At 43.8% G+C, this 17,686-nt stretch overlaps 1 protein-coding gene across 2 annotated transcripts in view; it reads right to left on the bottom strand.

Annotated features, from left to right (window-relative positions):
• The window catches only part of UBR1 (ubiquitin protein ligase E3 component n-recognin 1), a 99,688-nt gene that overhangs the window by 60,215 nt on the left and 21,787 nt on the right, over window positions 1-17,686 (bottom strand). For both annotated transcript variants that reach the window (XM_048484122.1, XM_048484123.1), the window contains exons 2-8: window positions 11,543-11,799; window positions 8,763-8,841; window positions 8,017-8,127; window positions 6,582-6,712; window positions 1,919-2,060; window positions 948-1,010; window positions 599-722 (exon numbers count right to left, since the gene is read on the bottom strand). In XM_048484122.1, the coding sequence (XP_048340079.1) occupies window positions 599-722; window positions 948-1,010; window positions 1,919-2,060; window positions 6,582-6,712; window positions 8,017-8,127; window positions 8,763-8,841; window positions 11,543-11,799 (907 nt within the window). The remainder of the gene's footprint in view (window positions 1-598; window positions 723-947; window positions 1,011-1,918; window positions 2,061-6,581; window positions 6,713-8,016; window positions 8,128-8,762; window positions 8,842-11,542; window positions 11,800-17,686) is intronic.

Here is a 17,686-nt window from a genome sequence, read left to right as displayed (position 1 = left end):
TAATTTATCTTCTCTTCTAGCATACAGCTCAAAGAGGGTCATTGGTATTTTCCAAAGGGTATACAGAAGGTTCCCTCATCCAGTCTTCACAACTGAGGCCACAACATGATGTGGACTGTTTAAGAAGCCACCACACTCATACATTATTCCCCCATCTAGATCTCCAGTTATTTGGACAGTCCCCACTTTCTATTGTTCCATGCATGATGCTCATAGCTGATCCCAAGACAGCATTATTTCATTGCCTCAGGAAAATAACACTTACAAACCGAAGCACATTCAAGTAATTGGGTGTGTCTCCCTTTCAGATCTGCAAATTTAATAACCATCCAAAGTCACACTGTACACTGGAACAGTAGGACCTGAATTATGATGCATCCTGTGGAATAGATCCTTCCTAGGAAGGTGTTCAGAGTTGGGATGGAAAAGAACTACTGCTACAAGAACTTTTGCATAGGGTAATATTTTAAATGGCAATAATAATTCCACCAATTTTTAGAGAAACATTTATCCAGACATAATTCATATGACTACAAAAAAAATGTAAGAGCTACTTGTCAATAGTTTGGCATTTGTATATGCTATTAAAGTTACTTACTTGAATAACTCATAATTTTATTTAACCAGGAACCAAGGCGCAAAGCAAATTTTTGATGAGCCATTACATCACTATGAATAGCCTTCACAATAAGAGGATACTGGGAAACATTTTTTGAATGTTTCTGCAAGAAAAAAATATTTATCATTTGAATGAGTGCATATTAAGCTGCTATTAGATCCTCCCTATTACTGTTAAACATTTCTGTTTTAAAATCAACATAACTTGAATTTTAGGATTAACTACATTTACCAAATGTGATAGAAGATGGTAAGAAAAGCATCATGAGTATCTTATGATAGCCAACAGTCATTTTAACTACATCTTATTAAGAACTGCATCAAATTACCTTTATTTCTTCTTTGGCTTCCTGACAAGCAATGTATGTCCCTTTCATAACAGCCTTCCTACCCTGATTAATTACAAGAAAGAAAAAGAAAGAGATGATACACTTAGGTGAGGGAACTAATATAAATTACATTACATTATTAAATTACGGTAACAAGGGCAGAGGTGGAGTAGAAAATACAGATAAGGGTACTTTACATACCAATTAAACTGGAATAATATCCAGTAGCTTTATAGAGTACCATTCTGAATGAACCCTTTATTAAAAGCATCAACTGTGTTGCTATAGTCATACAAGAAAGAGCACTCTAACAAGATAGTCTTCCCAAAATACTACAGAATATTCATGTTTACTAGAGAATTGCCCAATGATTTACCTCTACCTTTTATGATACAAAACTCGTAATGTGAATTCTTAGTTTTGTGCATAAAGTGGCTCAAATCATTACACACTTTTAATAGAACTATGATATCCTTAATTGCAAATGCAAAGCTTACAAAATAAGAATAAGAGGAATCTGTGTTTCAAAGTGAAAAATGACAGATAATTCATGAATCCACAGCTCTCACAATCTTGCACAGACCTAGCTTTCCAACAGGATTATTCCCACATTGGACTACATTGTGCAAATTTGTATGTCTCTAGGGACAGCCCAAAATCAATAAGACACACCTTTGCAAAATGATCACTTGTATTATCACTGAAGACATAGAACGACAGTTCTGAAAACTAGAGGCAACATTTCAGGAATCTCATGCCAGATAGTGTAATACCAAGAGTGAAAGCCAGCAGCTGTACTCTACTAAGAATGGCTGACACACTATTACAGGGTAATGTAATATTAATCCTTGTGGTATGTACTGTCTTGTTACTGTTGCAAAGAGTAACCTACATGTACAACAACTATAGAATTGGTTCTGTGTCAACTACTGGACTACAACATGGCACAATAAATGGTGTACTCTACCAACCTCTTTATCTATAGCATTAGTATACAACTGGGCTTCTCCAAGTTCACAACCAAGAGCTCTTTGCAAACTGTAGATCACATGATCATAAGAATGATGCTCATCATTGAAAAGAACACAGTAATATTTGTCCATCTTCTGTGATCTGGAAGAATACAAGATGTAATGTAGTGACCAAAAAGAAACTAAAATAACATCCAACACAAATGCTGGCAACACAACTATTACAAAACAATATATAAAGGAGGTGGGGGAGACAGTCAACATGAGCAAAAGGATAGCAATTCATTAACATTTGATTCATAGAAATTATATTTATTTCCCTAATATAGAAGTAGAATTTATCCTTAGATGGGATTAAGCAAGGGGTCTTCAAACTATAGCCCTCCAGGTGTTCATGGACTACAATTCCCATCAGCCTCTGCCAGCATGGCTAAGTGGCAGGGCTGATGGGAATTGTAGTTCATGAACATCTGGGGGGGCATAGTTTGAAGACCCCTGGATTAAGCTTTCCATGGTAGAATATGTTATGGAGGAGAAGAAGAGTTTGGATTTATAATGAGTACTCAAGGTGGCTTACAAATTCCTTTTCCTTCTTCTCCCCACAACATACATCTTGCGAGTTAGATTTGGTTGAAAGAGTTCCAAAGAACTGTGACTAGGCCAAAGTCACCCAGCAGGCTCCTTTTGTAGGGAAGGGGAAACAAATTCAGTTCACCAGATAAGAGTCCACCTCTCATGTGGAAGAGGGGGGAATCAAACGCAGTTCTCCAGATCAGAGTCCATCACTTAATCACCATACCATGCATTATGAGCTTAGGGGTGTTCCTGGACCTGACCTTGATAATAGATAAGCAAGTAGATGCTGGAAGCATCTTTTTTTAGTTGCATCTTGCTTATAAGCGGGCCCCTTGCCTAGATTCTGCTCACCTGGCTATGCTAATATATGCTATTACTACTTTTAGATAGGACTAGTTTAATACTCTACATAGGGATGCCTTTGAAGACAACTCAAAATATCCAAACAGTGCAGAAAAATGCAGAAAGGCTCCTTTCCAGATGTCACTCAGACCAGTTAAACCTAGTGCTGAATCAACTGCACTGGTTACCTACTTGCTTTTGAAGTGTTGGTTATTACATTTAAAGCACTTTACAGACTGGGACCCTCATATTTACTGAACCACATCTTCCAGTATACCTCCTTGGGCCCAGTCCTTGGGAATGGCCTGTTAAAATGGGGATGAAAGGCTTGCTCCCTTGCTGCGTTTAAGAAGGTGGGTAAGGAAGTTTCCTCGAGGAAACATTTGGTGATGAGTGAACTTTTCCAGCTCATTTGGCTGTGAGTTTGCTGATACTGCATGTTGAGTGTTCTTGGGTATCCGAATATTTTAAATGTATAAACTGTATATTTTAATCAGTCTTAATTCTGTTAATTTATGCCTTTTCAACTTGGTTGCAATATCTTGTCTCCAAGGAGATATAACGGTAAAGGCAAGCACTGATTGATGGAAGGACGTCCCATCATGATGTTTAGTAGGCAGACTATGTTTATGGTGTGGTTTGCCATTGCCCTCCCCAAGAGATAAGGTGAAATAGAAATGCTTGAAATAAGTAAAAATTATAAACTATTCCTGAAAGATTTGACAATGCAGATAAGAAAGAAGCAGTTTAAATATACATTTATCAGTAAGTTAACATGTCAATATCAACAGACCCATGAACTTATATTCAGACCAAGGCAGGAAAAATACTAGGATGAGTTGAGAGCTCTGTACCACCCTAAACCAGTAACCACATTCTCCTCCTTGTGTTTTGTCACGTCCCCTGTGCTTCTTTAGCAACCTGAGGGTTTTCCTCAGTTTAGGAAAGACCATAGTGATACTACAGCTCCACTTTTAGGATATGAAACAGGACTTAGCAGAAGCTTGCAGCAATAGAACGACTGCTGAGAGCAACTACTGGATTTGTTGCACAAGTAGAATGGCTTGCAGGACTGTGTTCCATTTGCCCAAACGGAAACCAATGCAGTTCTCTCCCATTTCTCATTTTGAAATTTACCAACAGCTTCAGGGTATTTATATAGAATAGAATAGAATAGAATAGAATAGAATAGAATAGAATAGAATAGAATAGAATAGAATAGAATCTTTATTGGCCAAGTGTGATTGGACACACAAGGAATTTGTCTCCGGTGCATATGCTCTCAGTGTACATAAAAGAAAAATACATTTGTCAAGAATCATAAGGTACAGCACTTAATGATTGTCATATAGGTCTAGTAAGCAATCAGGAAACAATCAGTAGTAATGAAAACATAAAATGTAAAATCATAAAATAAAATAAAATAAAATAAAATAAAATGTCAGCACAGGCTATAGTCATACAGTCATAAGTGGGAGGAGATGGGTAATAGGAATGATGAAAAAAAGTAGTGCAGTAATTATATAATAAGTATATAATAAATAGTTTAACATTATCGAGGGAATTATTTGTTTAACAGAGTGATGGCATTCGGGAAAAAACTGTTCTTATGTCTAGTTGTCTTGGTGTGCAGTGCTCTGTAGCGACGTTTAGAGGGTAACAGTTGAAACAGTTTATGTCCAGGATGCGAGGGGTCAGTAAATATTTTCACAGCCCTTTTTTTGACCCGTGCAGTATACAGGTCCTCAATGGAAGGCAGGTTAGCAGCAATTGTTTTTTCTGCAGTTCTGATTATTCTCTGAAGTCTGTGTCGATCTTGTTGGGTTGCAGAACCAAACCACACAGTTACAGAGGTGCAGATGACAGACTCAATGATTCCTCTGTAGAACTGTATCAGCAGCTCCTTGGGCAGTTTGAGCTTCCTGAGTTGGCGCAGAAAGAACATTCTTTGTTGTGCTTTTTTTGATGACATTTTGATATTAGGTGGCCATTTTAGGTCATGAGATATGATGGAGCCTGGAAATTTAAAGGTCTCTACTGTGGATACTGTGTTGTCTAGTATTGTGAGAGGAGGTAGGAGGGGAGGGGTTCTGCTGAATTCTACCACCATTTCCTACGGTTTTAAGTGTGTTCAGTTCTAGATTGTTCCAGTGGCACCACGAGGCTAGTTGTTCAACCTCCCCGTCTGTATGCGTTTCATCGTTGTCTCGAATGAGACCAATCACTGCTGTATCATCTGCAAATTTCAGTATTTTAACAGATGGATCGCTTGAGCTGCAGTCATTGGTATACAGAGAGAAGAGAACTGGTGCAAGTACACAGCCTTGCGGGGCCCCTGTGCTCATTTTACAGGTGTCTGATGTAATTTTTCCTAGCTTCACCTGCTGTTTCCTATGTGTTAGGAAGATGGTGATGCACTTACAAATATGCTCAGGTACTCGCTAGCTGATTTAGTTTGGTTAGAAGAATGTCGGGTCTGATAGTATTGAATGCTGAACTAAAGTCAACAAAGAGGACCCTTGCATAGGTCTTTGGCGATTCAAGATGCTGTAGGATATAGTGCAAAGCCATATTAACAGCATCGTCTGTCGATCTGTTTGCTCGATATGCAAATTGCAAGGGGTCCAACAGTGGATCCGTGATGGTTTTCAAATGGTACATCACTAGCCTTTCAAAAGTTTTCATAACTACAGATGTTAGAGCAACTGGTCTGTAGTCGTTCAGTTCCTTGATGGAAGGCTTCTTCGGCACTGGGACGATAGTGGAGTGTTTGAAGCAGGAAGGAACATAGCACATCTCTAGTGATTTGTTGAAGATTTGGGTGAAAATGGGGGCCAATTGGACAGCACAGACTTTTAAGCAAGAAGGTGTTATCTTGTCTGGGCCTGGTGCTTTTCCAGGCTTCTGTCTGTGAAATAGATCTTGCACTTCCTTTTCTGAGATCACCAGGGGTTGTAAACCCAATGAAATGGGTTCAGTTGTAGGAAGTTTGGCTATTGTTGGTGCGTCTGAGATAGAGGTTGGAGAACTGATAGGCAGGTGGTTGGGATGGGACTCAAAGTTCCCATAGCTGCTGATTTTCTCCTGATACTGAGTTTGTCATTCCCCCAGCAAAATTTACTTTCAGTTTCAGAGGTTTGCTGGACGGATGGAAACAAGGATTCAGGGGTGGGGGTGGGTCTGAACATTTCCAGAGGAGAATTAATGGGAAGGTTTATCCTTCTGCCCAATTATCATATACAAAATGCTACTTAGCATTACTGTCACAAGGAAAACATGAGATAAGTAATGACAGATTCTCCTTGTACCATAGAGGATTTATCCTTACAGAAAAGTACGATGTTAAATTGGAGCGCCTATAACAAAACGAGACCAAGTATATAGAAAGCCCGGGTATATCAGGCACTACATCCTGACAAACAAATAATCTCTTATCTCCAGGACAGAATTGTGATAGAACTCAAGTTGCGGACCCACAACTGCAGGGTACCTGAACTACATGGTAAATCTATGATTCTCTTCTCTTCCATTTATGACCTTACTTAGGCTTTCCTCATTAAGTAACTGTATGCCTGTTTAGTCCTGAATGAATACTGAACACTTGTCAATGTTCTATTTAATAATATTTCATCACTAATACATTTCTAATGGGGCAAGCCACCTTAAGCACAAACTGTGAAAAGACCGAGTGAGGCGTGGAGAGGAAGAAATCAATTTGAAGTCTAGACTCTAGTACTTGACTTACCTAGTGATAAGTTCTTGAGGCAACTCCTCCTCTTCTTTCCAAGTAGTCATATTTTCAATATAATGTATCACTGATGGGAAGATTTTCCTTGCTTGTGCCATTAGTTCTTCATTCAACTGACATTCAGAGTTCTGCAAAAAGCAATAAATTTGGAAATACTGCAAATACTGCAAATAATTTATATCTAGAAGAGGCAATAATCTGTTGAACAGTAAAAAGACAATGTATTGGCGAAGGCTTTCACGGCCAGATTCAACTGGGTGTGGTGAGTTTTCTGGGCTGTGTGGCCGTGGTCTAGTAGATCTTGTTCCTAACGTTTTGCCTGCATTTGTGGATGGCATCTTCAGAGGTGTATCACAGAGAGAAGTCTGTTACACACTGTGTCTGGCCACCAGACAGTGTGTAACAGACTTCTCTCTGAGATACACCTCCGAAGATGTCAGCCACAGATGAAGCAGAAACATCAGGAACAAGATCTACCAGACCACGGTCACACCGCCCGGAAAACCCACCACAACCAGCAAAAAGACAATTTATACATTCACTGCCTCACAAAAAAATGGAGATCTCTTTTACTAGAAAGGTTAAAAATGAGCAGTAAATTCAACAGTTTGGAACTGGGTTAGCAATTGTTTTTACTTCCCCAAAATACAGTACTGTCCAATTATTAATTAATTAATTAAAACTGTTAGACTGCCCTCCCCCAAAGGGCTCAGGGCAGAGAACAATAGTAATAAGCAATAAAATCACAATTTAAAATACAATATAAAACAAATATGTTAAAACAACTGATCCAGATGGCAATAACCCTCCCCCCCCCCCATGCCCATGGGAGGCCTAGATGTTATATGAGGTCTGCTAATTACCCCGGCTGGCCATATGCCTGGTGGAACAGGCCCATTTTGCAGGCCCTGCAGAAACTTTGTAAGTCCCACAGGGTCCTGGTCTCTTTAGGGAGCCTGTTCCACCACGTAGCGGCCAGGGCTGTAAAAGCCCTGGCCCTCATCGAGGCCAGCTGGATATCTTTCGGGCCAGGGACCTCCAGTAGTTATCAGAACTATTGTTGCTATCAACATTACAACATTACACCACTTTTGATAAGCTTACGAAAATAAACAAGTTATACAGCAAAATTAAGAAATGAATGTATCTGGAAACAAGAGAGACTATGGTTGAAGTACAGCACTTTGGTTCTCATTGATCTTTTAATCTTTTAATTGAAAAGGGAGTAGACTTTTTTTGCAATAACTAATTCAATAATTTTTGCGATAGCCATTCTAACCAAATTTTTGGTGTTATAGTAAATTTTAGGATTAGCTGTTAAAAGAATATTATCACCAATCAAGTAGTGCTCCAACAGCCTACATTTTAGAAATCAGTATGTTTTCAGCAAATTTCAACTATCTGTCCCATTGACTGTACTCCAAGAACTTACTTCTTTCATAGAGCAAGTGGCTCCAGGCTCATGATTTGCACACAGGGGTCCATCCTTCCATGCTTCTGTATCCCCACAGTCACAAAATCCTCCTCCTGTGGAAGTGTTCATCTGAAGGAATGCAGATCAAATGCAAGATGACACCCATAAGTACACTGGTGTAGCCAATGCACAATCTCAGTTCCTGAAACACGACTGCACTGAATCGTACAGACTAAGCCTTACCCAAAATTTTAAAGGAAGCCTAGAATGTGGGAAATAATTAACTGGGGATTCCCCAAGTTTCAGTAACAACTTAAAACATAAACAAGTTCTTCCTCCTATTGTCTAAAAGCAAATTAATCCCAGTAAGCAGGTTAGGATTCTGCCCAACAAACATTCTGCTGAATAAAATTTTAATTCACAAATCCCTGCATCATTAATACTTCAGGTTATGCTCTGTATTTTAACATTTAGACTTTTGAAATTTCCAATCTGTGTTCAAAGGCACACCAATACCAGTATTTCTGCATAGCCAAAAGCTTAACATCTGCTTCAAACCATTCCCAGTACAAAAAAAAATATTTTACATTTTCAAACATCTATCATACTATACTTAAATTTGTTTTCAATTTCAATTAACAGACCTAAATATATTAAAAAACTTTTTAGCACGTCATTCCAGGATAGAAGTCCTGCAATTTGAAACAATCATTTGTCAACATTCTACTGAAATTAAGAAAATCTTGCAGCATGTATTTTCTTACTTTGTAACGGTGATTCTTGTGAATGCTGTTTTGGAAACAATCCACGCAAAGTACACAGGTTGGATCGATTGCACAGTCTCTGCAATTTAAAAAAATGTTGCCATTTTATAACTCCCAAAAGCTCACATATTGCAGCAGTGTTACCTAAAGGCTTAACAAACACTATCAACACTTTCAGTTACCCAGTCAAAATATGCCCATTATAAACACAAGGTTAATCACTCTCAGCATTATGATAAATGAAGACCAGGATTAATATAATTCATATAGCTGCTCTGCAGCATTTTGAGATTTAACAGTAATTACAAAATACATTGCATTTTTATTAGCTGTTGTTTCAATCATTTCTTCCCATTTTATTTTCAGATAAAAACCAGTCTTTTCCTCCCTGACTGCTGCTACCCTTTTTGGTATTCCCTTCTGTGGCATCTGCACAAGGGTCTTACAACAGAACTCTGGACTTGCTGTGAAGGTTCTGCTAACTTGAAGAAGAGAAGGACATTCTGATGATTAGGCATCCTCCTACCCACAATCCCTGGAAGCTGGAGGTAAATTGTTCCTTCTGTTTCCAGTGGAGACACTTTGGAGATTTCTGAACCTAATGAAGAATGTTGTAAAATGTGCTTTATCAAAAATGAATTGTGGCTCTGTAGCACATGATACCCTCAAATAGAACATAGCATCCAAGAAGCATAACAGAATGTAGCAGTCTCAGAAAACAGAGAGAAGAATAAACTGGAAGAACACATTCAGAGATGATGTAGCATTCTCTGGAGGCAAGGGAATATCATACTTGAAATCACCGGCTCAGTCATGATTTGTTTATGCAGGTTGCTATTGTCACCAATCCATGTATTTGAAGGTGTGGTTCACTTCACCCACCTTGGGACTTACTACATTACATAGGAGAAGAGCCACGACGCTGCAATCTGTCTCCTTCTCCAGCCAGCCTCCTCTAATTCTCTCCTCCTATGGCCAACCTCCTCACATTTCCCCTTCCTCCATGTACAGCTCTAACTTCACACCTGAACTTGAACTAAACTTTGCCTTTCTCGGTTCCCTACTCTTCACAGCCATGCCCTGCCTTAAAACACCTGGGCCCAGACAGCCACTATTGTCCCATCCAGGCTTACTCACTGCCTCCTCCCTTTTTGAGCTTTCCTGGGGTAGACTGCCATGGCTGCCCTGTTACTAAACATACCTTGGCTGAACCCTCCTCCCACTGGTGCAACCCTTCTCTACCCTGCTCTATCTTGCTGCTGGGCACAAGGGTGTGTCCTGTTCTGCCAGGAAGTTTGTTGAACAATATTCTGCTACAGATAAACAGACAACATTTAAAAGAAATATAGATTGGCACTGATCTCCAACCCCACAGGTCAAAATTCTTAGATGAAGTGGTCCCTAAAAAACAGAGTGGCTCCTGTCTCCCTCTTCTTCAAGAGAAAGGAACTCTTATGGCAAGTTCAGTGTTTCATTTTCACTTGAAGGGAGGACACTGACTATCTGGATATTACAAATAAGTACACCCAAGATTAGGGAGGAGAAAAGAACACCAGCCAGTCAGAAAACTGGAGGTATCAGACCACTTGTTGAAGGATCCACAGCCCCCAAATGCTGCATCAGCCAAGGCAACGGTATCTATTTTATAATGTCTAATGAATGTGAAAGCTGAAGCCTACATAGCAGCTTTGTAGAGAGGCACTGTTAGAGCACTGGCAATGAACACTGCAGAAGCAGCTGCACACCTGACTGAATGACCTGTGAAGCCAGCAGACCACAAAAAGAGTATGCCAGAACTATACACCCAGCAATCCACCTGCTTAGGATGTCATAAACCTTCTCCACCCCCACCAGATGGCAAGCCAGAGCCAGGACATCAGATTTCCTAAAAGGAGGAGTGCATCTGATATAGTTCTGCAATGCCCACTGAAGGAATGTGAGTTGCTTTCCCTTGGGTGAGAAGGCTTAGGGCAGGGGTAGGGAACCTGCGGCTCTCCAGGTGTTCAGGAACTACAATTCCCATCAGCCCCTACCAGCATGGCCAATTGGCCATGCTGACAGAGGCTGATGGGAATTGTGGTCCTGAATTTATCTGAGAGAAAGCAGGACCTCCTAGCAAGGCTTATGGATCTCTTGTGAACAATGGAAGATTAAATTGTCTTTTAGCATAAAGGTAGGATCAGAATGCAGAATCACTTTTTTGTTGTGAGGAACACAATATCCATGGCTATGGCGAGCTCTTCCAATTCTGATACTGTTCTGGCCAAAGTTATAAAAAGCATCTTGAAAGTAAGGAATTTTGTCAAAACTTCCCTCAAAGGTTCAAAAAACTACAACTGTCTTCCACAGAGGATGCAGCAACATCTAATGGAGGAGCTAAGTGAGCCGAGAAGTGAAAGTGGTAGAAAATAAATGGTTGCTTTTGGGAGGGCGGGCAGGTAGAACTTAAAAGAGTAGACAGATCCAAAAGTTAAAAGGCACATGAAGGAATAAACAACTTTAGACTGACGAAGGAACACAGAACTCTATTTTTGCCCAGCTCTCAGTGGGAGATAGGAAGCAGAACTGAGGATGATGGGCACTCCCTCTACACTGGAAACAAAAGGAAGAACCTACTTCCTGCCTCTAGGGATTATGGGTAAGATAGTGCTCAGAGTGTTCTCTCTTCAAGTGAAAAAATGCAAACAAATTAAATATGAAACATTAAAACTATTTAAAAAATACATATTACTCCACCAATTGACAACAAGAAAAGTTAAGCATTAACTGTTGCTATTCACCTGCAGGAATATGTGGTCTCTCCCATTTTGAATACCTTTCCACACAGTTGAGGAGTGCTACTTTGTCTTAGTTTCTCCAAAGAAATATCCGGATCTTCCCCAAACAGATACCACTCTAAAGGACAGAGGACATTCATCTGAGCTGCTTCCTCCTCCTTCTCCAGTAAAGGATCCATTTCATCCAAATAAATGTCCGGAACAACATTTGCCAAATGTTGATGAAAGGCAATATGAAAATCCATCTTTTCATCCCACCACTGCATGAAATAAGAACAGACAGACATTAAAACAGCACAGAAAACAACCTAACTCTCAAATTCTCTGCACTGATATTATCTATATATATAAAAATCTAAACGTGTGTTTGTCCCTGATGGTCTCCCTCAGAAGCTGCTGGATGGATCGCCCCCAAATTTTCACATGACATCCCTCCCTGTTGCGGGCAGGTAATTGGACCTTCAAATTGCCGAAAGTCCATACCTGAGCCAGGTAAAATGTCTTTTTCCTGGCGCACCAGGCCATGAAGCTGGCTGTGTTTAACTGTCACCCTTAGAATGTTCGTGCAGCATGTCTGTGGCCTAAGGGCTTGGTATGCCCTTAGAATGTTCGCGCAGATGGCCAGAGATGAGCAGTGAAAACAGTATATAGGTAATACTGTTAGGTAATATGAGTGGAAGTGAAACACATACACACTTTGCCGTCTGAGACGTCAGGTGGGGTTCCCCCCCTCACAAGCAGGTAACTGTAAAGGATTCAATGGTGTTGATGGTGAAGTAACCTTGAGTGCATTCCACAGCCCGGGCGATGGGCCAGATGCATCGGCGAAGACTTTATCTTTGCGCGGGAGATGAAGCCTCTGTTCCCATGGGAAGCAGGAAGGGGGGATGGGGTGCCTGGTATTATAACCTGTGCTTCTGGCGGGAAGTGTCATTCCTGCCACTGCATGTACTTGAGCTTTCTAAGATGTCTTAATAAATGGACTTTTACTACCAAAGCCTTTTATTTCTGCGTCTATGGAATTCCTTACATTGTGGCAGGAATCTTAATTCATCTATATTCCTGTGCAGTGGACCTCTTGTCTTGCGATGGAGAGGTTGAATTTTACTGCGGAAGGTGCGGTAGCCCCCAAAGAGGGCTCCGACCTTTCCCTTCTGGATCTGGAGGAACCAGCAGGAGAACGGGCCTCGCTGGTGGCTCTTTCCCGTCCTCGTATCAGCACGAGTCTTCCTTTACTCCGTTGGAGCGAGGGGCGTGGCGGCGACCATGGGGACTTCCGTGAGTCGTTTGGGGCGCTGTCTATGGATGGCCTGTGGATCGATTTCTACCCGTTCTCGTGTGGATTACAAACCTCAGATGCAACCTGTCATGGAGGAGACGGGCTTGACCACCTTTCATGCGGCAATCCAGGAATCCATTGAGCGATTCCTGGACTCGTATTTTGGTGATGCTCCCAAAGAACCACCGTGGCACAGCACTGGGGCCGCCCAAAGGACACCGGGACTCAACCTGGAATTGGGAGGGTATCCGTATCGCTTGTCGGACCCCATCCCGGTCCGGCGACCGACCTGAGGTGCCTCGGGAGCCACCGGTGGCTCACGGTGTCTCCGAGGGGCTTCGCTTCCTGATGGCGAAGAGTCTGAAGAAAGCCTGCATTCCCAGCCGGACCGGTTTCCTCTCCCATCGAGAAGACTGGGATGAGGAAGTAGAGGCTGACTTCGAGAATGCCCAAGCGGCATGGAACCGTGAACGCCAGCTATGGGAGGAGGAACGGGCACAGTTGCAGCAAGATAAACCCTGCAGAGGGACCGGGAACAGCAACGCGAAAGAAGTCCAGCTCGAGTTGGACCGTGCCAAAGACGCAGCTCCAAGCGGCAATATGCCCAGAATCTGTCAGTCCATGATAAAGTCCTGGAACAGTCCAGACTGGATTTACAACGGCAACGCGAAAGCGTTCAGGCTCTGCGCACGCAAAGTGAACTCACTGAAGCCCTTAAACGGGACGAACTGCTTAAATTAGGGCGAGAAAAAGCTGCTTTGCATGCGCGCAAGATGCATTGACTCGCAAGGAGAGGGAGCTGGCTGCTTTGGAGAGGGAACTAAGGAGGCAGCAGACCAGGGGGCCGCAAGTTGGAACCTATGCTGTTACTGATCATGCCGGTGCCAGGGGCTACTACCTGGATCCTGCCACCCAAACGCCAGCACCGCCAGCCCGTTCCAGCCCCTGTACAACAGCCGCCTGCCCAACCTGCTCAGCCAGCGCAACCACCTCCCCAGCAGGCGCCAAGAGCGATCGAGCGGGGCTACTTCCGGCCCCGATACCAGCCCGCTTTTGATGGGACCGCCTAAACTTCCCTACTTCATCTTGCAACTCAATGCCCACTTGGAAGACTATGATGATCTATACCGGTCTGAACGCGAAAAAATACGGGACATCGGCTCAGTCCTAGATGGGGCGGCAGCCGACTGGTTCGGGACTGTTTTGGATTTGCAGGATGAGGACTCTCGCACAGTGCCCGCATTCCTCCAAGCTTTGAGGCCCAGCTTTTCAAGATCCAGGCGCCGAGAATGAAGCTATCCGCACCATCAAAACCATCCAGCAAGGCAACCGCCCGTTTGCAGAATTTGTCCATTAATTTCGTCGCGGCGGCTGCTCGACTTCCTCCTGAGTGGCCTGGAACGCATGAAATGCGAATACTTCTCGGATGCTGTGGATAGCAAGCTACGTGAAACGGTGTTTTTAATTCGGGTTCCTCGTACCATTGCAGATTGGATCCAGTTGGGGTCTCAAGTGGCGTCTCGTTTGGAATACGCTTCGTCAAGGAGGCCATGCGCCGCCGCCCATCAAACCACTACTGTGTCCACCAAGTCAAGCTCCAGCCCGGCTCCTACCGAAACCACCTCTGAACGCCGTCGCCGACTTGGGTTGTGTCTTTACTGCGGAGGGCCAGGTCATCTAGCCGCCAACTGTCCCAAGAAGCAAAACCAACCGCTCCAGCTCCGCGTACTCCGTCTGCCAAACCACCACGCAGGTCAGGGCCGCCTCCCACTGGCTCGTCTAAAGCGGTGACCGAAGGCGCCCCAGAGGAGGGGGAAGCAGCTGTCTGTCTTTCTTCAGCCCCCATGGACATGGGCCCGACTGGCGGTGAGTGAAGGCAGCGCTCCCATTACTGTTCAAGCATTTCTGGCCAACCCCGCTAAACACACTCGCATTATAGCCTCGGCCCTTGTGGATTCCGGCTGCTCCCACTGCTTAATGCGGCCCCAGGTGGCAGAGGAGCTAGGTCTGGACCGAATTCCCCTGGCTAAGCCCATACCATTCACCCAAATGGACGGCAGCCCCCTCGGAAACGAAGGACCGGCCCAATTCAAAACACAGCCGGTTCTCCTCCGTTGCCGTCCATTGGGAGAAAATTAGTTTCATTTTGGCGCCAGTGGCCAAACACTCCATAGTTTTGGGCATGCCTTGGTTATTGTTACATGAACCAAAATTCATTTGGAAAGAAAGGATCCTAGAATTCACTGACCCCTCTCTGGCTTCCTCAGTGATTGCTCCCGATTCTATTGACATCCCACCTGCATATCAGGATCTAGCCAGAGTTTTTCAAGAGCAGGAATGCGATCAATTGCCACCCCACAGAGACACTGACTGTAAAATTGTCATACAACCAGAGCGCGACTGCCCAAGGGTAGAATCTACCGCATGAGTCCCAATGAGGAGAAGGAACTTCGTGCTTTCTTAGACAAGAACCTTGCTCGCGGGTTCATACGGTGGGCTACCAAACACACACACGCTGCTCCCGTTTTGTTTGTCAAAAAGAAAGATGGAGTCTTCTACTGCTTTGCACAGATTATCGAGGTCTCAATGCGGTCTCCTGTCAATAAATATCCTTTGCCTTTGATCAAGGACCTCTTAGATGCACTCGGCAAAGGACGATTTTACTAAATTAGACTTGAGAGAAGCTTACTACAGAGTCAGAATTGCTGAAGGATATGAACACCTGACTGCGTTTAATACAAAGTTTGGACAGTTTGAATATTTAATAATGCCATTCCGGGTTAAGTACCCCCGAGCTTTCATGGCCCTTATCAACGAAGTTCTCCATGATTTACTGTACAAGGGAGTTGTTGTATATTTAGATGACGTTTTAATTTACTCGCAAACTATAGAAGACCATGAAATATTGGTCCGAGAGGTATTGAAACGCTTGCTTGACAACTCTCTCTTTGCCAAACTCTCCAAATGCTGTTTTCATCAGACCTCCATTGACTATTTGGGTTACCGGATCTCGCCCGAGGGCTTAAAATGGATCCTGCTAAAATTGACGCAGTCCTCCAATGGCCTGCCCCCACCAACCGCAAAGAACTCCAGTCGTTTCTTGGTTTTGCTAATTTCTATCGTGATTTTATACCCCAATTTGCTGAACTGACTCTTCCTCTCACAGACCTCTTACGCACTAAGGGTAAAGATCCACTGTCCGCCAAGCCCGGGGCCCCCCTTGTCTGGTCTGAGGAATGTCAAACAGCCTTTCAACTGTTAAAATCTGCGTTTACCACCGAACCTATCCTAAAGCACAACTCCAGATCTCCCGTTTGTGGTTCACGTGGACGCCTCGGACAAAGCACTCGGGGCAGCCCTGTTGCAGAAAAATAAAGATGGTAGACTGGTTCCGTGTGCTTATTTGTCTAAAAAATTCTCTGGTGCCGAACTCAACTGGACTGTGGGAGACAAAGGAGACTGCGGCCATCAAAGCAGCACTCTCCACTTGGCGCCACTGGCTGGAGGGGGCTAAACACCCTTTTCAAGTTTGGTCGGATCATAAAAACCTGGCAGCTCTTTCCACCCCCCTCAAGATGTCCGCAAAACAACTTCGTTGGGCCGATTTCTTTTCTCGTTTCTCTTTTACAGTCCATTTTTTCCTGGGAAAACCAACAAACTGGCTGGACGCGAGGGTGGAGCTGCCTTGCGAGACATTCCACGCGCTGTTCTTTCCCCTCCCAGTTGGGGTTGGCTGTCACCCGATCTCAAGCGTCCGCCTCCCCTCCACCCCGTTCCCAGTCTCGTCTCTCCTTTCCTGCGGGAATTGGAGGAGGCGGGGCTGCATGAGCCTCCAGCGACTGGAAGGGGACTCCCAATTGCGTTTGGAGAATGGAGTTTGGCGGAGGAATGTTGCACGCTGCCTCCCTCCGCAAGCAAGTTCTTGAAGCTTGCCACGATGCCCGGTCGGCTGGACATTTTGGCTTTTTGAAAACTCTGCACTTAGCCCGCCGGCAGTTCTGGTGGCAAGACATTGAGGCTTACATTAAAGGCTGCTCGGTTTGTGCAGAAGCCAAAACCATCCCGGGAAAGCCCCATGGACTGTTGAAACCTCTCCCGGTAGCTTCCCGCCCTTGGGAAGTCATCTCCATGGATTTCATTACAGATTTGCCCGAAAGTCATGGCAACACGGTTTTATGGGTGGTGGTAGACTTATTCTCTAAACAAGCCCATTTTATTCCATGTGCTTCCATCCCCTCCGCTCCTAAGTTGGCACGGCTGTTTATTCAACATGTTTACCGTCTCCATTCCGCCCCGTTAAGGTGGTCTCCGACCGCGGCCCCCAATTCATCTCAAAGTTCTGGAAAGCGTTTTTGGGGTTGTTGGGAGCCGCCCCGGCCGTCGCCGCCCCACGTTCAAAGTGACGGCTAGACGGAGAACTTGAACCCTAGAGCAGTATTTACGTTGTTACACCAACTACCACCAAGACAATTGGTGCGAGCTTATTCCGTTTGCGAATGCCTACAACAATGCGGTTCATAGTAGCACAAAGAAAACCCCCTTTGAAATTGTGTCTGGTCGCTCCTTCCCGCCGTTGCCACAACTACCCGCAGCAGCTTTGGACCCCAGAATTCCAACAATGGATTTCATCCCTAGCCGAGGGATGGAAGTCGGTCCAGACCGCCTTACAGCAAGCAAAGGACTCCCAAAACTGCAAGCGGATAAACACCGCTCAGATTTCCCTCTGCGTGTGGGCTCCTGGGTGTATTTATCTACAAAAAATCTCAGAGACGTGCAGAAATTTTCCAAACTTGGCAAGAGATTTGTGGGACCTTTTCAGATTACTAAAGTGATTAATGATGTCACTGCCCGCTTAGATTTGCCTAACT

The sequence above is a fragment of the Sphaerodactylus townsendi genome, linkage group LG02 (assembly GCF_021028975.2).
Source record: "Sphaerodactylus townsendi isolate TG3544 linkage group LG02, MPM_Stown_v2.3, whole genome shotgun sequence".
Classification (NCBI taxonomy): Eukaryota; Metazoa; Chordata; class Lepidosauria; order Squamata; family Sphaerodactylidae; genus Sphaerodactylus; species Sphaerodactylus townsendi.
This window is presented reverse-complemented; position numbering and strand designations above follow the sequence as displayed.